The 21,788-nt window shown below is 44.2% G+C and overlaps 1 protein-coding gene across 1 annotated transcript in view; it reads right to left on the bottom strand.

Moving 5' to 3' along the window:
- Positions 1–21,788, bottom strand: part of ATRNL1 (attractin like 1) — a 981,827-nt gene that overhangs the window by 823,411 nt on the left and 136,628 nt on the right. The window contains exon 8 of the mRNA XM_054982776.1: positions 10,371–10,626. Within this exon, the coding sequence (XP_054838751.1) occupies positions 10,371–10,626 (256 nt within the window). The remainder of the gene's footprint in view (positions 1–10,370; positions 10,627–21,788) is intronic.

The raw sequence follows: 21,788 nt of genomic DNA, 5'->3' as shown, positions 1-21,788 counted from the left end.
ATGAGTTGACCACCCCCAGGTTTCTCAGTCCATCATTCCCAGATGGGTGGCCGGGGGAGGGGTGGCAGCGCTCATACAAGATTCTTTTTCCTTTAGGCCACTCCCTGCCCCCAAAATTGCTGGCATTGATTGTGTGAACCTAGCGTGGAATGCTGTGGAGAATTTGGCAATCTATCTGGTGTATCAATTGCCCAACGCACCAGCAGCTACCCTGTCGAGCCTGTTAGAGGTGGCAGCAGGGTGGGCCTTGGAATTTCCTAGACTGTTGGTTCTGGGGGATTTCAATATCCATGCTAATGCTGCTGCCTCTCCACAGGCAACAGATCTAGTGTCTTCCATGGTGGCACTGGGACTCTCTCAAGTTGTATCAGCCCCCACGCAAGCTATTTCACAGATAAAATCTTGTCGCTCCACTGTGACCTAACGACCACAGTTGAAACAGTGAGTGAACTGGAGGCCCTTTGGCCATCTTCTGGTCCTACTTTAGATTACTTCACTCTCGCAGGAAGAGGTTGATAGGACCCTGTGGCTGGTAAGGCTCCCTGGATCCCTGTCCTTCATGGCTGGTAAAAGCCAGTGCGGATGGACTGAGGGCCCCGTTGGAGGCTATTTTTAATCTATAATTGAGCTCTGGAATTTTTCCAAGGGTGTTAAAGGAAGCCATGGTGAAGCCACTTTTGAAAAAAAACATCTTTGGATCCCACTGACCCGTCCAGTTACTGTCCAGTATTGAACCTACAGTTTCTGGGTAAGGTGATTGAGTGGGTGGTAGTGGAGCAGCTGCTGGCTTTCCTGAAGGATTCCTCTGTCCTGGATGCATTCCAGTCCGATTTCCATCCAGGTCATGGGATGGAGTTGGTGTTGGTTGCCCTCACAGACAATCTTCGCAGGCAGCTGGACTGGGACAGTTCAGCACTGCTGGTGCTGTTAGATCTGTCAGCAGCATTCAACACAGTCAACTATGATCTGTTGACCCACCACCTTGCTGATGTGGGGATATGAGGGACATCCTTACAGTGGCTCATCTTCCTTCTCCGCAGTTAGGGGCAGACGGTGGCGCTTAGGGAGGAGCTATCATCACACCAAGCATTGGAGGGTGGTGTCCCACAAGGGGTGATAACTCTCCCCTTTGTTGTTCAATCTTTATATGCACCCGCTCGCCCAGCTGGCATGAAGTTTTGGACTGGGCTGTCACCAGTATGTGGATGACACCCAGTTGTATCTGCTGATGGATGGATAGCCCAGCTCTGCCTGGAAGGTCCTGCCTAGAGCCTTGGAGGCTGTGTATGGCTGGGTGAAGCAGAGTCAACTGAAGTTGAACCCTATGAAGACAGAGGTCCTGTACTTGGATCGTGGGTCATTGGATTTGGGGGTCCAGTTCCCAGCTTTCGATGGGGCACCACTTGTGCCTGCTCCAGCAGTCAGGAGTCTGGAATGCCTCCCGGTCCTTACTGATGTTCCAAATAGGGTGCATATCACTCCCATCTTGCAGCAGCTGCACTGGCTTCCCATGGAGCTCGGGTTAAAATTCAAGGTTTTGATCTTGGCCTTCAAAGGCCAAGGGACAGGGACCAGCATACCTATGAGACCACCTCTCACCATATGTGCCCCGGAGAGTGCTGAGATCAGCTGATAAACATCTACTGGTGGTCCCAGGCCCCAGGGAGGCTCAACTGGCCTCAACCAGAACCAGGGCCTTTTTGGTCCTGGCTGTGACCTGATGGAATTCTCTATCGGTGGATACGCGGGCCTGCCACAATCTTCTATCATTTTGGCAGGCCTGCAAGACTGAGATGTTCTGCCAGGCTGGTTGAGGCTGGTTTAGTAGTCATTCGGACAGCCTCCCATCCAGCCTCTTGTCAGGGGGACCATTTGATCATCCGCGCCCCCCCCCCCCATGAGTTGCAGCTCAAATTGAAAGGTCAGTTCCTTTCTCCTGTCTCCTTGTGTATTGTTGGCAGCGGTGAGTTGTAAGGTTGCTGTCTGGGGGTGATAGTTTATGGATGCTATGATTTTATTTTGAATTTTAATGTAAATTACATGTTTTAATGCTGTTACCCGCCCTGAGCTTGCTTGCGGGGAGGGCGGGATAAAAGTCCAATAAATAAATAATAAACTGGCAGAATGCTGATTCATAGCCCAGCCACTTAACCACTATGCTACAGCAGCAGAACACATGATGGGCCTAAAGTCACCCAGTGAGTTTACACGGCAGACTGGGGATTCGAACCTGGGTTTCCATCCTAGTCTATTGCTCTAACCACAAAACCACACTAGCTATCAAAGATGGAGCAAAGCATAAGTATTATAAGGTATTGCTAACCTAAAGCAGCTAGGTAGAGCATGCACATTAACACCATTCTTCCTCAACGGGGACCCAAAGTGGCTAACAATATGCACAGTAAAATATAACAAAGTAAGGTAGAGGCTTCCTATTGCCGAGCAAGTGTCTGTCTCCTTTAGCCAATATTGTACCCAGATGTAGGCTCTGAGCCTCAAGCTAAGAGCTGATGGAAAGAGCCCTTGGGGGCTGGTCGTAACTACCTGCTGCTGATAACTAGTAGTATCTTCCTCTGCAGCAAAATTTAAATTATGCACTAAAATGTGAATAATGTGAAAGCCTGGTCAGTCTTAGGGAAGCTAGTTTAAATGTTGTGACAACACCATAGAGAATGCTGTACCCTAGCTTGCACTAGATTTTAGTTCATGAAGACCAGGAGCAAGGCATCTCTGTTAAATCATAAACAGCAAGGACTTCTTGTATGCATGTTTGCATTTGTGTATATGTTTAATTAATATGGCTGAAATGGGTCTTCTCTAGCCAATGGTATTTTTGGCTTATATAAAAAAATTTATTGCTTATATAGACAGTCATACCCACCTGGGTATAGTTTGTTGAGTCCTATAATCTCTACTTTACGTGGTTACTCTAGTCAACAGCTGTTGGTGATATCTCATTTCTCCAAGTTCCACCTCTCTTTGTTGGGTCCTTTCAGCCAACCAAAAGCTATTTTCAAAAGAAATATTCATTGAATACAAGTTGATATATGTTTCAGTTTTATTTCTGTTGTCTGGAAGCCTAGAATTGTGTTTATGTTCTTGAGGTGTTATGATCACCTCCAGGTCTGATCGGAGAGCAAAGGAGCTTCCTTTTGCCCTTTCAAGCTGTTGTGAGAATTATGGCTTGGGGGAATCTATAAATCTCAGGAGAGGAATTGTGTAGATGGTTTTACTAACTTAGACCATAAAGCTTTTCTGGGCTAGTCCACAGGGAAATTTATTTTGCTTTAGGTTAGCAATACCTCATAAACTTTCTAAGAATCTCAATGTGAGTCTCAAGGAGAATAGAATATTATTGTTTTGGTTTTGCTGAAGCTCAACAGTATCTTTGTATCTTAGAAAATTTTGAGTAAAGCCTCTTCTGGATTGACTTGTTTAGATTGGTAGCAGACTGGTGTCTGTTCTCAGAGCCAAAGTGAAGCTTCTTTGGCTTCAGAAAAATAACTAATAGCATTTTTGGCTCTATTCAGAGCTTGCCTTTCTCTTTTTTTTCCTTTTGAGAGTGTAACATGCACTTCCCTCTGCCCCCTTACTGAGATTTAACCAAAAAGGTTGGGGGAGGGGAATATCTAGGGGAAATGTAATGACTTGGAAGCTCCTTATGGCAACTCAAAGGCTTTTACATTGTGTAGGAGAAACAACTATAAACTTCAAGGAACCTATGCACAGTACTTACTAGTAGGATTGATTTTCACACAAACCATGAACCTAAAATTAGGGGTCAGTAGACAGAACTGACCCTGAGTTAACAGCTAAGATTCAGCAACAAACTGAGGTGCCGTTATAGGAGCTGAGGCAACAGATCAGGGCAAGAGAAGTTTGAAGGTTAACATAACCTGATGGATTAATGGACAGATGGTTCAAGAAAACATAATAACATTTAAGGGCAAATCCAAGTCCCCAGTCAACTTGCAGTTGCAGTTCAAATTCACTTGACAAAATAAGCGTCAATAAAAACTGCAGGCTGAGCTGGAAGCCAGGAATACCAAGCTTGTAAAATCACTGCAGAAAAGGACATGTGGCAAATGAAAGCTTAGTCATGCGTCAATCTTCAGTACTCAATAACTGCAGATTCAAGGAGAATCAAAGAAAGGAGTGCACCACAACTGTACACACTAGCAAAAGGCCGGTTGTGGTGTATATGGAGGTGGAGGGGAGGCCTGTATATTGCAAGGAGTCTAAGGTCATGTTGAGGAAAACTGCATTCCACCCTTGTGGGTTTCTGTCAGTGGGGACTGGTCAAACCTGTGTTAGGACTAGAGAACAAGGTTTTACTCTCACCACAAGAACGTTCCAATTAACTGTTAGTGGTCAGACTTGCCATCACAATATTAAAAAGGCTTATAATATGGCTATGCCATAAGCCACTCTCTGTACTGCCCAAGCCAGGCAGAAATATGGAAGCCAGATCCCAGCCAGGAGACGGAACATTACTAGTATCTGAGATGTCAGGCAAGGCCAGCTTTCAGCCCCCATGCCCTGGAGATGTACAAAGATCCTAAGACAATAAGGTCTTTCTAGAGTTCCTGAATTCATCACTGTAACACACCCTACCAGTCTTCCCTTATCCACTCTCCTATTCTCAGCTGACTCAGGGCTCTGATAACCTAACTCACTCATACAGCTCAGGTCATCAATCATCATTGATAACTTTGGTTCCTCCCGGGAAGACATTTGCTAATTCCGCACACATTGGATAATGCACTTCCAATCCTCTTTAGAGACCATTTGGAACTGAATTTTTCGTGTGCGAAACAAAAAATCCACTTCTAAACCATTTCTAAGGTGCATTGAAAGTGCATTAGCCAACGTGTGCAGAATCAGCCATTATTAAACCTTCCCAGTTTATTATCTCACCCTGGACATAGCTTCCCAGTCCTTTGTTCCACCCTGGGGACAACCATTAAGTTATTGTTTTGGGGCAGAAGATGCAAACTTGCCCTAGGGTATGTTCCACGGTATAATTGGACTACCCCTCCATCATAGTTGTGTGTACGCTCTTGGATCCAGCATCCATCCTCAGACCACCTTCTGAGCTCTTCTGTATTGTCATGCTGATTGCTCAATGCTTTCTCTCCTGAATATCCTCTTCTTGATGGTAACTATCACCCAATGCTTCAAACACAATCCAATCTTCACCACTGCTTTCTAATTAGCTCTGAGTGTGTGCTGTGTGTGTCTTTCCGTGCTGTTGATCTTTATTATTTTCAATAAAAATCTCCTTTTGATTGAAACATCTGTCTCTTTATTGAAAGAGTTTTCTAGCAGGGACAATCCTTGTATACATAGGTGGAGATCTCGCAAGTTACCCACCTCTTGCTGCCTCCTCTCCTTGCATGCTAATTCCCCCAACTTGCAAGGAGACATCTTCATTGGGTAACACAAGTGCCATGGACCAATATGAGAGAAAGTAAAAAGGAGACTTGTTGATACCCACACTGTTGAGGAGGATCAACCCTCTCCCCTGATCACCAGCTTCAACTCTTATTGCAGTTTTTACTTCTACTAGACTGTGACATAATCAGATGGATAGATATCTTTTCATAAAATTTCTTTTTCTATAAAATAATTTGCTTTACAGTAACAGTATCCATCACAATCCAAACTTTCCAGATCAGCTTTGTGCTGCTTTTTAGTTCCAAAAACAAGGCTGTATTGAGTTAAAGACACCATCTGGAATTTTATAGTTTAAAAGAATGATCCTAAAGCTGCAGGACTGCAGATAAATGCTGCATGGAAATTCATGAAAGTTTAAAACAAAATGTATTCAGCATCAGTGGAAAGAAGGAGGGAGGTAACGTTCCCAACTTCAGGATGGGGCCTGGAAATCTCTTGGAATTACAACTGATCTCCACCTGACAGAGATCAGTTGACCTGGAAAAATGGCTGTTTTGGAGGGTAGACTTTGTGGCATTACTCCACTGAGGTCCATCCGCTCCCCAGACCTTACTTTCCCTAGGCTACACCCCCAAATCTGCTGGAAATTCCTAACCCAGAGTTGGCAATGCTATCAACTACAAAAAATTAACTTCATAGCTCAGACCAGATCCTGCAAACTAAGACTCTGTAAAATAAATCCACATTTACATAGGTGCCCAATGGCATTCTGTAATAAAAGCTTTCCTGGCTTTGGCTCAAATAGCAAAATCTGCTCTCTTTTATAAATTCTTCATTAATATTTGATATAGACAATCTATTATCATTGTAAAGAAACAAAGTTGAGATTAATTCTGAATCATAAGAACTGCTAAATTTTCAATTCATAAGTGTTCGTTTGTATGTTGTAATGGTTTAATTGTAATAAAAAATTTAAAAAAAAGAACTGCTAAATGAGCAAAACACATTTTTCCCACTATGTAAAACTTAAAGCTATGAACTGAAGCTTATTAAAGTACGCTCTGGAATATATTGTTTCACAAGTCCTGTAAAAACAATTGTTTAACATTTTAAAGGAAGTCATATAATGGGAACAAGTCCTACACTTCAACTGCAGCCCCAAAAATAAACTATTCAACGAACACTGAAAATTTCATTTCAGTTCTTAAGTGAAGCAGAATTTAATCTAGACAGCCATATATCACATATACGATGAAACCTGGAATTCTTCCAGGCCTTTAATACTTAGAAGTATAATTTTCATAGTGTTAACTATTAATGAAGTATGCAGTGCCACAGTATGTTATTGAAACTTTTTTGTGTTTCTTCACTTATATTATACTGCCTTCATAGCACACTATACAAAAGTTATTTTTGTCTCAGATTTTGTATCACAGCAGTCCAGTGCACAAAAGCCACTAGGGAATTGATGGCTCCAGTACTGGTTGTCAATTTTTAATTCAAATGCAGAGTTTCAGTGGAGACTAAAAAAAGCAAGTAGCTATATTTGATGTAGGGCATCCAGGTCCCTCAGTGGGGGCAGGAGACCCCCTGCCACCACCCTCTGCCACCACTCACCTGGCTGGCAGCGAGGAAATTCAGAGGAACAGGCCTCTTGGGCACACTTTGCAGTGGGCCAATTTGGGCCCCAAAGTATGGCAGTGCACTCGGGCCCTGTGTGATGACCTCACTTTCTTGTTTCTCTTAACAGACATAGAAACACATGAAATAGAATGATGGAAACAATGGAAACTTTATGACTTCAAAAAGCAGTTTTTTTGGAGCTGGTCATTAGTATTTCCACCTTGGGATTCCTATTCCCTTTCCTCCTGACACTTTCCCTATCCCCTTTTTATTTACAAAGCTGCTATTCCCAGGCACATCTGAGATTTTCCCCCCAGTTAAACTGACAGAAACTACAGAGTTTAAGATTCCAACTGCTTTTTCAGTCAACATTAGTAGTTATAACATACAGATACTAACATCTGAAAAAGGGAGCTCTGACTCTTGAAAGCTTACACTCTGGAAACCTTGTTGGTCTCTAAGATGCCACTTGACTCAGATCCTACTTTTCTGTTGCAGACCAACACAGCTACCCACCTGAACAAACATACAGAAACTTTCTATAATTTTGTAATACATCAGAAAATGCTAGTGAAGGCAAGTGTTAGATTTAGGCTCCAGCAACTGAACATTTTTTTTAACCAATTAAATATAACATGTTATGAAGAAACATCACATACATGGAACTGCAACAACAAGAATCTAAAAGGACTAATAGTACAATTCTATGTACTCAGTCTATGTTACCTCAGTCTAAGCCCACTAAAGTGAATGGGCTTCGACTGGAGTAATTCTCCAGAGGATTGCACTGTATAAAATTCTGACTACCATCCTAACACAAACTTGCTTCAAAGAGGAACCACTTATGAATAACTGAGCACATCTGCAGGCACTGGTTTAAAATCATTAAAGATTTATAATAATAACAGTAATAACATTTAATTTATATACCACCCTTCAGGACAACTTAACGCCCACTCAGAGCAGTTTACAAAGCGTGTTATTAATATCTTCATGACAATCACACTGTGAGGTGGATGGGGCTAAGAGAGCTCTGAGAAGATGTGACTGACCCAAGATCAGCCAGCTGCTTCAAATGGAGTAGTGGGGAATCAAACCCAGTTCTCCAGATTAGAGTCCTGCTGTTCTTAACCACTACACCAAACTGGCTCTCCTATACATAACACACACAAAAATTAGATGAGTATCTGGGAACAATAGAAAAACAAAATTCTTCACATCCCTGTTTTTATTTAGTAACAAATAAAACTTTAATTAACAGCTATTTTTTCATGTTCCAGCTATCAGTTAAGGCATGTTAAAATGTTTATAGAATGAGAATACAGCTTTGGATAAAACAAAGCATTATGTGGCTGAGTAATATTTTTGTTTGTACTCTTAAACGAATTGGGTGATACTGGAGTGCATCCTGCTGGATTCTAGTGAAACTGCAGAGTTTAACTTTTCAAGGTGATTAGAAATTTCTGTAATAGTACAAATAATAATACAAAACATCCTACAGTAGCTTTAAAATCAAGCATGATAAATTATGAAACTGTTTTCAGAAGAAAAACCTCAATATTAGAATGGGCCCTGATGATGATGAGAACCAATCTTCATCTGTTATCTTCAATCAGTTTGGAAGCCGCCATAGCAGCACTTAACTGTTGAAGTCAGCTGCCAACTGGTAGTAAGTAACCCAAATTCCTTTGTAAAGTTTTGTTGCTACGAGTTTTTTATGCTTAAGGAAATAACTTATTGTTGTCCATTGCATGTGATAAAGAGAAGATGCCTACGGCCAGCCTGTAACCTGTCCTCATGTGGTATTTCTGTTTGCTCTCCTGTCTTTTTTTTCAGCATACTGATAGTGGCAGATGGATTGGGCTGTAATCCCACCCATGATGGTGATGTGTAGCTCCTTCACTGTTTCCTTCTGCTCTGGAGAGCAGAGTGAAACTGCTTGCATGCTATTGTTCAGTAGGGCTGTCAGTGATGCCACCCCTCAATAAGTAAATGATTAGCTGGTAGGAGATGGTATTACTACTTATTCACCTACCCCTTTATTTCTGGGCAGCAGAAAGGGGAGGGATTAGCAAGTTGCAACTGCTGCCCAAGGGAGACAACCAAGAGGACAGGCTGGTGTCAGCAACTATCTGCCATTGCTGAAGTCATTCACCCACCCAGGCAAATGAATAAGCAGCAACAGTGCCTAAAAACCAGATGGCAATGCTCACCATTGTCTCTCTTTTGGCAGCGCTGTAAAGAGACATACAAAAAAATTGAGTAAGTATTAAACATAAATCCTTCAAGGGGGTACTCTTGCTGTTGCTGCCCAGAGGGAAAGGGAATGCAAGGAAATTATGGCGGCTACTCCTAGTAGCTGCCATATGGCAGTAACTGATGACAAGAGTCACTGCTGCCTGCCGCACACAGGGAAAGTGGGAAAGAAGGAGGTGGACAATGGGTCAATGGGTAGTATTCTTGCCAATCCCCCCTCCCACAAACCTCCAAAAGTCAGCTCTGATTATAGGGAGATTTTCACCAGTGAAGGGACAGGTCATGCCCATTTCCATGGGAGTGTCGTGCCACTCTTCCTTCTTTAACAGAAATGTGAGAGTGAGCGAGCAAGAGAAAGAAGGAAACTCATTCAACCTTCATATTTTAAAACTTCTCAATGATCTGTGAAGCCACCTGGATTTGTAAAGACTTCGTTTCAAAGCCACAGGAACAGGGCAAAAACATTATCAGATTAATAAACAGTTTCATTCATTTGGTTATTTATGTATCTCCCCTACTCTGGAATGCACCATATTTATTTACATTTATTAAAAATATTTATAGCCCACCTTTCTTTCTAAACACAGAGACATAAAGTAGCATAACTCAGAATGTTCTGGAAGTATTAATAAGAAAGTTTGCTTTCCACAAATGATTCAAAACTGAATTATTCAGAAGAGTGTTTTACTCAGATAGGAGGGCTGTATTGTAGGGAGGGTATCTCAGATGCTTCACTAATGAGTTAGGGACCATACATCACTATGTTGCCTTACATTCTATCTATTGCTTTAAGTATGTACTCCTGTGTGCTACCTGTGCTTCAAGTATGATCCTAGTGGGTAGTTCTATGTTGTCTAATGTCAGTCCTAGAACTGCTTAAGCTCTGTTTCAGCATTTCTTCACTTCCATATTGGATTCTTGCTAATGCTATGTCTTTGTAAACTTGCATTTATTTACCCTATGGCATTGTTTATGGAAATGTCCTTGATATTGATTGTACTAATTTCACACTATGTAATCCACCTTGAGTCTCAGTGAGAAAGGTGGACTATTAATGATAGATAAATAAATAAATAAAATAAAAGTTAACTTACTAATATAGTACTCTTGAACACTGCTTGTGTAGCCATATATTACAGAATAACCAAAAATCACGATCATGACAATGTCCCTGCTATCCAGCTCCACAATGTGTGCAGAATGACCTTCAACTGCATATTGCTGTCCATGAACAAGTATTGCTGGAATTCTGATAGTCCAGGTCTGACTGGGTATGTTGAAAATCCACAATTCATCAGTGACATTCCCAGTACTTGTTTCAATTTTGCCTCCATACATGTAAATGTCGTCCTGTTGTAAAGAGACATACACAGAAAGCAAATAAGTATTAAACAAAAAGCAGCAAATACCAGGAGTTAGATACTGCTATCCATTGTTAAATGGAAACAACACTACCTTACAACAATTGTACCTAATTTATGAGACATTTCAACATTTGAATAAGATCTTGACATACATAACCAAGGCACACATCAGAGTTTGTCATTTGGTACTTATCAGCAGATCCATTAATTTCTATTTTCATTCTTCTCCTATTTATAATACTACACAGACCTTCTCTCTTACCCATACTGCAACACTGTGTCCAATTGTTATTCAGAGTGGCCAACAAACATACAGTGTACATCAGGATATGGTGCCTTCCAGGCTTTTCCTCAGCAGCTGCTCTTCTCAACAAGTAGTATTTCGTTTCTCGCCTCACATGCATTTTGTCCATTCTGCTTGCCTTCTGAAGAGTTGCTGTTTCCCATATGTTTTGTGGGACTTCTTTGGCAGTCCATGATGTCCATCCTCCCAAGGTTTTATTTCCTACTTATACTTTTTCCTCTTTTACAAAGTTCAACTTCTAAAGAATGCTGTCTAACCACACATAAATCAAAACACTTGAGACACTGAGGTTACCCTTTGGTCAAAGAGGCTCCCCATGAATACCAATTGTTCTGACCTGAAAGCACAGACAATTTTTGCTTGATGCAGCTCTCGATGCCAACCCACAGATATCTTCTAAAATAGGGGGGGGTGGCATTGAGACCTGCAGGAAATAAAGAGCAACTTAGTCATATGAGGAGGTAGGAATTATAGCTATCTTTCTTTTTAAAAAATCAGTGATTCCAAATGGTTTGATACTTCCTACCAATCTGCCCCTTTGCTTTCACAAATGGAGCCCACAGAAACTGTAGTTTTGGAGTAGATCTCTCTTCAGCATCATCTGAAACCAGGCTCATATGTTGTACAAGTGGCACTAGTCCTAATGTTGAGCTGTTTTTATCAATAACACTCTTTTGCATAATTTTGTTGACATAGTTAAAATTAGCCTACACTATGAAGTAATTGCAATGTGGTCTGCCTTCTTGGCAGTAAAGATGTTTCTGGCTTAGTGGAAGAAACAAGGATTAGTTGTAGTTCTTGAATAATGACTTATTTGGCCCAACACAGATGAAAACAATGCAAACAGAGAACTTGCTCCACGGGAGGCAACTTTTACAGATGCTATTTTGTTTCTTGTGCATGTTCTTGCAGAAAGACCTCACTGAAACAAGGGGAAGCTCTGATAATGCTAAGAATAACTGTAAAAGAGAACAAATAATATTAAAGTCTAACAGTATGAGCAATCATTCATCAGGTGCATGAAATGTGCAGAGAAATTACTGGACAGCTATACACATATAGTACAAGCAGGTAGTTGTGAAAAGATCCCCTAACTGGAACTATAAGAGTAACTTAATGGCAGAGATAAAATATATGTTCCAATGAAGTGACATTAGTATCATCCAGTCAGTTTCTAACAAGTAAATAAAAGCCCAAGTAAATAGAAGCCTGCTTATTTTTCAAAGAAGAGTTTCTGCAGCCAGCACAAGAGGTGTTCTGACTTCACAAAGACTAGATCTTCATTCAGGTTAGTGCTTAGGAATATTTCCAAGACAGCTTATAAGGTGAGAAGAAGATGAATGCTGGAAGTATATGTTGCAGCCACCGCTCTCTGTATCGCTTGCTGGAATAGTGGCAGGGAAAGCTAGGTTACACCTTTCCTTGTTAAGACAACATGTAAATCACCTCTATGAGGCACACCAATACAACATAAAAATAGACTTAAGTTATTAAACACAAAAACTGTTACTTTTAGTGTAAGTATAAGAGATGTTTACCTAGGTTTGTGGGGGAAGGAGCAATTTTCTTGGATTGCAAAAAAGAAGCTCTAAATTAAGAAAAAACTAATAAAGGTTATCCTCAGCAACAGAAAATCAAAATGCTTTCTTTTATTTTTAACTGATAAGGGTGCATGCAGAAACAAAGCCATTGAAACAAAGGAATTTGGCTGTTAGGATAGTGTCGGATGATTTCACAGCGCATTATTGGATGTTTGAATAAAAATAGAAAAGGGTCATTAAGGACATCCTGTTCTTATGCCTTACACCTTTGATAATGTGGTGAGGTTAGCAAGAGTTATGTTAACTGACTGGCAAGATAAAACCGGTTCAATATCCTGACAAGCTTGTCTACATAGAAAGTTAATGGCTACTCCTGAAACAAAGGCATGCCACTGTACCTTCTCTGGAAAAATCAATTTGTTCCATTCCTATATCTTCATCTCAATCCTGTCAGATGTGTTTGAAACAAAGCATTCTACAAGTCTGATAGTGCTTCCATATTCTGCTAGGCCATGCAGTGAGTAGATTATTGTTTTGTGTGAATGCCAAGATTTATATGGAAAAAAGAATCATGAAGCATTGGCTCAAGCACATTATTTCTGATTTCAGAAATCTTGTGTAAGTACGGTTAAGAATATGGCCCCTTCCCAGCATGCAGCTACGCTGCTAAAGCTGGGGGCCATTAGTTGCCACCCTGGAAGGAGGGAGGCAGCACCACGCCTTCCTTTCAATCCGGGGGTTGGCTGGGAGAGCGGAGACAAGGGCCTTAGGAGGCTGCTCCGCCCTGCCCAGTCGCAGTTGGGAAGAGTTGCTCGGCCTAAGCAGAGCACATCTCAAGCTCTCTCAGCCAAGCTCCTCTGAGGCTGTTTTACCAAAGGACCTCATGGTTATGCAGTGCTAGCTGCCTTGGAGAAGTGGTGATATTCCCCTGCTTGCTACCTTCAAACTCTAGGAGGAAAGCCAAGGCCCAGCGCCAGGCTCATTGGTTTGGCAGAGACTTTTTCTTATTTACATTTGGGACCTGTTGTCTGTCAGTCAGGAGGGCTGAAGCAGGGTTATACCAGCCCTTGCCTCTGGCCTACCTAGGCACCTCTCTCCTCCCCCCCATTTTACTTTGTTGGGAGAGAGTACTTCTAGCATTAGCAATAGGCTTTCCTGTAGGCCACAGGGGTGAGATGCAGCTATCTGAAGGGTGGATTAATTCGTACTTTATTGCTACTGGCCTAGCAGAGTGGATGCTGGTAGCCCCCCTCCCCCGTCTAGGTTTTTCCCCTCCCCTGCTGTTACACTTACTTAGGAGGGAGTATTGCCAGCGGCAATACCTTGGCCTAAGGACTTCAGGCAGCAGGGGCTATTTTGTGGGATGGCTTTGTAGTTTATTCAGTTGGGTGCAGCCATTTTGAGAGCAGCACCCAGTGGCCTGCTTAGCCTCCTGGCAGTGGCGGCCACGTTGTGAAGGCATCTACAATATGCAGAGCTCTGGGAGGTGGCCATTTTGAGTGTGGCATTTGTGTTGGCTGATTTACCTCCTCCTTACTGGCAGTAGCAGCCATTTTAGTGGGGCTTTTGCAGCTTATCATGTGGTAGGGTGGCCATTTTGAGAGTGGCCATGTTGTGAAGGCATCTATAATATGCATAGCACCAGGAGTGGCCATTTTGTTTGTGGGCTTTGTGTGGCCTGATTTGCCTTTTGCTTACTGGCAGTAGTGGCCATTTTGGTGGGCTTTTTGCATCTTATCCTGTGCTGGCAGTGGCCATTTTGAGTGTGTCTCACGGCGGCCTGCTTAGCCTCCTGTCACTGGTGGCCATTTTATACAGGCTACACAGTGTTTGGGCTGCCATTTTGGGGGTGCTGTGTTCCTATTGGGCTTTAAAGCTCTAAAAGCAGTTATTTTACAGTACATTACATTACATTACTGTACATTTCCATCATGCCACCCAAAAAGGGTAGTAGCCCTGCTAAGGGCAAGCAGCCAGAAAATAGGCCTCCTGCAAACCGGCCCTGCAGACTCTTCCTTTGAAGATGATGAAGTGGCCAAGGGGAAGAGGGAAATACTGGGCTATCAATGTCTATCAGTCAGGAGTGCTGAAGCAGGGTTAGGCCCAGCCCCTGTAGGCCTTCTGCCTATCTAGGCCTCCCTAACTGTTTTCACTTTATTTTCAGAGTGTACTTACAGCAGCAGCAGCAGTGAAGGCCTGGCTGAGGCCGGGGTGGGCGGGGTTGCAATCATCTAAAGAGTGGTTTGCTGCATACTTTATTTCTACTGGTGTAGCAAGGATATACAGTCCCAGAGTGGTGACTGGTTAAATCCCTCCTCCTTTTCCCCTGCTCAGTTTTGCAGCCTTGGTGGGCCTAAAGAGCTGTTTGTCAGGTTTTGTCACTCAGGCCACCTAATGACATGCTGTGTTATTGCATCTGCTGAAATCTGCAGTGCTGTCATGCTGGGCACTGAAGTCTAAGATTTGATCTGATCTTTCTACTAGATTAATCCAACTGACATCTGGTAGTGGATCTGGCCTGGGCTGCTGTAATCCAGTCAGGTTGAGGAGACAGTGGATGATTGACAAGGTAGGTAAGCCCACTGGCCCCTAGTGCTTGGCTGTGGGGGCTCTGGGGGGGGTGTCATGCAACAGTCTCCTAACTCCCATGTTCAGACTCCTGAGTTGTATCATTTTGGGTCTTGCCTTTGAGTTTTGCAGTTTAGCCATTGGGCTATGCCTCCAAGGAGGGCTATTGTTGCTTGGAAACCAAGAGAATCACCCCCAGCATCTGGTGAACCTATGACCAAGTGGCCAGCAGTACCAGTTGGTCTGTAGGAGTTCTGCCTGAGCTGATAGATCTCTCCCACAGCTTTTGGGAGCTCTCTTAGCCCCACCCACCTCACAGGGTGTTTGTTGTGTGGGGATAATAATGGCATGCTTTGTAAACCACTCTGAGGGGGTAAGTCTTCCTGAAGGGCAGTATATAAATTTATTATTATTATTATTTTAAAAGATAAGGGTGGTCCCCTGTGCAAGCACCAAGTCATTGCTGACCCATGGGAGGACATGGCATCGCGATGTTTTCTTGGCTGACTTTGTGTGGGGTGGTTTGCCATTGCCTTCCCCAGTTGTCTGCACTTTGACCCCAGGGGGCTTGGTGCTCATTTTGCCAACCTCAGATGGATGGAGGGCTGAGTTGGCCTTGGGCCTGCTGCCTGAACCCAGCTTCCACCAGGATCGAACTTATTATTATAAGTGAGTGGAAAGTTAAGGGGCTTGCCTCACATCCAGTGGCTGCCATCAGACAGCTTAGGCGTCTTTTGGTTCACCAGTAAACCTCCAAGTTTGAAGTAAGCCCGGGCAGTTTTCGGGGTCGCATGACATTAATGGTGGGCATGGGAGTTAGATCCTGAGCATTAGTGCACTGATGACCCAAGCCCTTAAGGAAGGGTCTGGTTGACTCCGCATTAGCCACGGGGGAAGTTATGGCCAAGCTGCTACTTCTGTTTCTTGGGATGTGGGGTCCTTTGCCTCACTCCTGGTCATTCACCTGGGAGTAATAAGCTGGACTTCCCAAGGGCACAGCCCTTCCATTACAGGCCCCACAGATGTGCATGTATAAGCAAGGTGGCCACTGTGCTCAAGGGGAGGAGCAGTCCTCCACCTCACATGCTGGTCATTCACTTGGGCTGTAATGACCTTGGCTGCGGGGCATGGCCATTCTGCTATAGGCTCAAGTAGATTTGCACTCATAAGCATGGTGGCCTCATGAGCTGTAGGGGAGGAGCAGCCTCCATTTCATGTTTGGGTCATTCACTTGGATGGTATGACCTTGGGTCACAGGGCATGGCCCTTTCCTTACAGGCTCACACAGGCTTGCAGCACCCAGGCAAGTAGTGGCCTAATGGTTGAGGGGAGGTGCAGACCTCCGCCTCACATCCTGGTCATTCGCCGCATGGTGTTTGTCAGGGCTTGCCGCGGCTGCCGCTGGGCGTGGAACTGGGCGGTCTGCTCCTGACGTCACAGGGGGGCCAGGGACTCTGCAGGACCCTGCTCTGTGGAAGGAGGGGCGGTATACCTCACCCAGACTCCCTCTCAGTCCACTTGCTGGCCTGCTCAACCTGGCCTGCTTACCCTCTGCGTCCTCCTTCATCTCCTCCTTCCAGAACTCTCCTCCAAGCCTCCACCCTTGCATTCTACTGCTCTCACTCCACATCATCACTCCTCACTCACACCCACCACCCCAGAGCTCTTCCAAGCCACCCTTTATAGGGTTTCCTCTCTCTGCCCCGCCCTCCTTCTAGGCTTGTTCCTTCTCCTGACCGGGCCCAGCTGTGCGTCCCTCCAGGTGTTTCCCTCCAACCACTAATCCCTCCTGGGCTCCTTTGCTTTGCTGGTAGGGTGGGCTTGAGTGCAAGCCATCCCCAGCTGAGGGCTCCTTGGCCTTGCTCACGAGGAGCTGCCCCAGCCAGCCTCCGTGCTATTGGGCTTGCCTGGCCTTGCTCATGAGGTGCTGCCTTAGCCAGCTTCTGCGCTGCCAGCTCAGCAATGCTGGGCGGGGCTACCCATCTCCTCCCCCAGAATGCCTGTGGCAGCCCCCCCGGAGAGGCTTGGCTTCTAGCAACTCCTGAGCCAGGCTGCTGTCTTCTAGCCATGGTGTGGCTCTGGGCTGTAGAGGCTGCTTCCTCGCCCTGCCAGGTAAGGGCTCTGCTTGGGTTGCTGCTGCTGCTGCTGGTCCCACATTCCCCCTGCTGTGGCCCTTTCCCTCTGGCCTGCTTAGCCCCCTTTCTTCCCCCTGGAAGGTGGGACTGGCTGGTCTCTCCTTGCCCCCTCCACCCCTCTGAGGTTCTGGCCTTTTACCCCTTCCCCCTGGAGTAGGTAGGTTCTGGCCCTGGTTGCCGGCTTGGGGGGTGGGGTTGCTGCCACCCTTTTGTCCCCTGCTGTTCCCTCTTGTCAAGTCTGGGGGCTGGGGCTCAGACCCCGGACAGTGTTGACCTTGTCTCACAGGGCATGGCCCTTTCCTTACAGGCTCACACAGGCTTGCAGTGCCCAGGCAAGTGGTGGCCTGATGGTTTGAGGGGAGGTGCGGTCCTCCGCCTCACATTCTGGTCAGTCGCCGCATGGTAATGACCTTGGTTTGCTGGGCATGACCTTGGCTGCAGGGCATGGCCCTTTTATTACAGGCTCACACAGACTTGCAATGCATAGGCAAGTAGTGGCCTGGTGTGTTGATGATTGGTCCATAATGCTTCTGTGTCAGTGCAGTGGGAAGCTTGAGACTTGTTAGCCCTTGAGAGGCTAACAAGTCCCATGGACCCCGTGGCTTGACCTGTACCACTTTAGGCCCTTGCCGCTGTTCTGGCTTGTTCTAGTTGTATGAAGTTAATAGTGGTCCTTATATCCAAACTTGGTGTCTGTCTCTTCATTCCGACTAGGGTGGCAATACACATATGGTATCTAAGAGTTCAGAGTTTAAAAAATCAATGCTTTGGTGGCCACTCTTGCCATTTCATTTTTATTGAGCTTCTGGTAGGGTAAACAAGCTACAAATATTATATGCTAAGAGACTGACAAAAATTTATTGCTGCTGGAAGGTACGGTAAATTGTGGCCTAATTCAACCCAGAAACAAACTGAGTCAGCCCAGAAGAAGCTTTGTATCTATATCTTAAACATAAGTCTGGGATGCTGCTGAAAGCCCTCCATACTAGACTTCTGTTGCCCTACCCAAGAATAAATTTTGGAAAAGAGAAGGACTGGGACTGAGTTCTCATCTTCCCTTCCTTCCCCAAGCCTTTCTAAAACAAACACAGCAAACCACACATACACTACAGAACATCCCAATCTCACAGGAGATGCCTTCAGTTTAGGATTGTTCAGGCATATTTGGGTTGCCCTGGCACAGTTTCCACGGTACCCAAATGAGGAATTAACTTTCACAAATGGAACAAGTTTTGTAAGTGTTCAGGAAGCCCTATAGGATATGCATGGCTTATTGTACTAGCTTTATATAGGCTGTGGGTAGAGGAAATGAGGATCCTTGGCCACCTGGGGTTCCACTGGTTATCTGTGAAAACTTAGAATGTGTGAACCAATTACAAGGGAAGAATCAATATCACCACATATCACAGGGACAGCCACAATTGCATCTTCCCTTAAAATGTATTATTGCCAACTTACAACATAAAAATCTTCATTAGTTCCTTAAATCTTCATTTAGTTCCTTAAATATTAATCAGCTCTTAACAGCTCTTATTTTTTTAAAAAAAATGTAATGCCACATATTACTTTACACAGTGCAGCCCTAAGGCTACCATTGTGGTACAACTGTGGGTCATAGCTTAGATAGACAGAGGGGAAAGAGGGCAACATTTGTCTTCATTGAACCTCAGCAGTGGTACTGGCTCTTCTCAAAGATAAACCTGCCACTACCATGATGGAAAAGGGAAAGTCAAGTCCTGTGATACTGTTTTCATTTAGAATGACTCAGCCTCCTTTTTTCTCTCCAACCCCTCATCAGATATTCAGCTCTTCCTTCCTCCTGCAGCTTCCTTTCAGCCTTCTCACCACCTCTTCTCATTGGACTGTTTTCCAATGAGTTTTCCAATCCTTAGAATCTCTTAGAGATCCTGGGATTTCCTCACAAACCTGTTTGGTTCATAAACTTACCTTGTTCTACACTCAAAACCAGATTGTGAGCTGATTAAAGATATGTTCAGATTGCACTAAGCAACTTGAACAGGTGTTGAACAAGTCTGTATCTGGGTTTTTTTGGTCAGAAGCCAACTCCCAGCTGATCAGGGGATCAGCTGGGAGTAGGGTTCTTCTCCTCCCTGCCCCCTCAGCAAAATAGCTACACAGTGAAGTTGCAAAAAGGAGCTCTTCCTTCTCCTCCAAGCTGGGCTGGGACAGAAGAAATGTTGTTAGCAGTTGCAAAGTTCCCTGAATATGAGATCAGAAGACCTCCATTTTCACCTGATCAGATGGGAGTAGGCTCTTAATCCTCCCACACCCACACACATCTTTGTTGAGTACAAAAAAAAAAGTTCACTAGCAGGAGATCAGAAGCCATCTCCCAGGTGGCCATTCATCAGCTGGGAGTCTGCTTCAGATGGCAGTCAGTTCCTGTGAATACATATAAGAGGTAAAGGGCAGACTGAACATCACTGACGAATGGCAGTGAGCCAAATTGGCAGGTGTTTAAAGCATCCCTAGTCACTCTGCTTGTTTGTTACTAAGCCATAATCTCATTTCAGCCAAAATGCAGGTCTCTTTGCTTGTCTGTTACTCAGCCAAAATCCCATTTCAGTTTCCTCACAAAGCTGGACAGTCTTGAACACTCTTTTGAACGTTCTTGAATAGAATGAACATTTCATAACACGCCAGTCAGTTGATCTCAGGTTTTGTCACTGCCATTATATTACAGAGATACATATTGTTTAAATATGTTGTTTACTACCTTTTCTTTATTGTTGTTGTTTAACTAATTTAAATTGGTAAAAATGATATTATGCTAACAGCCTCCTAAGAAATAGTCCTATTTCTCTATTGTTTGTGCTCCTTCAACAACAGGTAAGATTTAGGAATAACTGCAAGAGTTTTGCAGAATGTCAATAATGCTCAGAATCATTATGTGGAAATTCCATATAGACACCAAATTAATACATGGCAACAAAATTATCAATTAGATAATTTTCTCTTTCTTCCACTATGTTCAGTAGACTTTGGCCGATTCCAGATGGCCCTCTGCATTCCGAAACGTCGCGCGTCGTCGCACAGAAAACGCGAAATATCGCGTTTTCTCGCGCGAGTTTTGCGCGACCTCGCGCAAAACTCGCGTGAGAAAACGCGATATTTCGCGTTTTCCGCACGATGACGCGCGACATTTCGGAATGCAGAGGGCTGTCTGGAATCAGCCTTTGTGTTGATGAATAGCCGATGACTGAAAGTAATGCCCTGAATCTCAAAGCACCATACAAGCAAGTCGCATTGAAATAAATGTTTTTGCGGTGACAGCAGTTTTAGGAGCACAGTGTCAAATGTTTTTAAATGAAGTGGCACTTAAGAAGATCAGTTATTCTTGCATAATGTTACAACCTCAACCAAAACAATCCAATTAAAGATCTGCAGGCTGTACCAACAAGTTGAAAAAGCTTTATAAATAATGATCTCATTTATTCTCCCAACCTTGTTCTTTAGAATGCCTGTTTGATTTTGAATGTGAGACCAAGTTTAGCTCTCCATCCAGTGAAAAAAGACTCCTTTTGCACTGCTAAACAAAAGAACTTATGAGCCTTTCCACACAGCGCACTTTAAAGCTGGCACTGCTGTGCACTCACGTTGATTGGCACTGAATCGGCTTGGCTCCTCCTGCACTGCACAACTTCAAGGCAATTTGGTTTCTGCTTTCTTGAGAAGTTTGTTTGAAGCCACCTTTTGTGGGGGCTCTAGATGTGTGTGCACAGTTGGGGAGGGACCGATTTGCAGGAGCTCTTTCAGAGCACAACATTACAAACTGTCCCTGGCTTAAGGGGAAAAAAATAAAAGGAGCCAGAGAGGGACCGATTTGCAGCAGCTCTTTCAGAGCACAGCGTTACAAACCATCCCTGGCTTAAGGGGGGGGGGAGAAAAGGAGCCGGGGAGGGACCAATTTGCAGCAGCTCTTTCAGAGCGCAGCATTACAAACCATCCCTGGCTTGGTGGGGGGGGGGAGAAAAGGAGCCGGGGAGGGACCAATTTGCAGCAGCTCTTTCAGAGTGCAGCGTTCCTGACTTAAGGAGGGGAAAAAAGGAGCTGGGGAGGGACCAGTATGCAGCAGCTCTTTCAGAGCGCAGTGTTATAAACCATCCTTGGCTACAGGAAAATGGAAGTGTGTTCACAGCCAGGAACAGAGGGAGTGTTTTCCACTGGGTGGCCAACCAATCAGCACCCACAGAAAGGAAAAGGGGGTTGGGGCGCGACACAGTTAGGGACTTAGACTTCCACACACATAGGACGCAGCAGCAGCAGTTCAACAATGGCTTCAAAAAAGGTCACTGTATATGTGCATTGAAAAAGTCCAGGGAAAGCCAGGGAAAAGTCAGTTCTGCATCTCATGACTCCTTTCCTCATGTGGAAGGCTGGAGATAGAGAAAAGCAGAACAGAATCGGAGTCGCCCTCTCGTGTGGAAAGCTGGAGATTGAGTGAAGCAGAATGGAATCAGAATCGCCAGAAATTGACCCTGTGGAAAGGCTCTATATTTAAGTATGTTCCGCTCCTTTAAGGAAACACAGTAAACTATATTAAATTCAAAAACTTCAGTTCAACTGTCTTGAACACAAG

The sequence above is a fragment of the Eublepharis macularius genome, chromosome 6 (assembly GCF_028583425.1).
Source record: "Eublepharis macularius isolate TG4126 chromosome 6, MPM_Emac_v1.0, whole genome shotgun sequence".
Classification (NCBI taxonomy): domain Eukaryota; kingdom Metazoa; phylum Chordata; class Lepidosauria; order Squamata; family Eublepharidae; genus Eublepharis; species Eublepharis macularius.
Note: the sequence above shows the minus strand (reverse complement) of the source record. Positions and strands in the feature narration are given on the sequence as shown.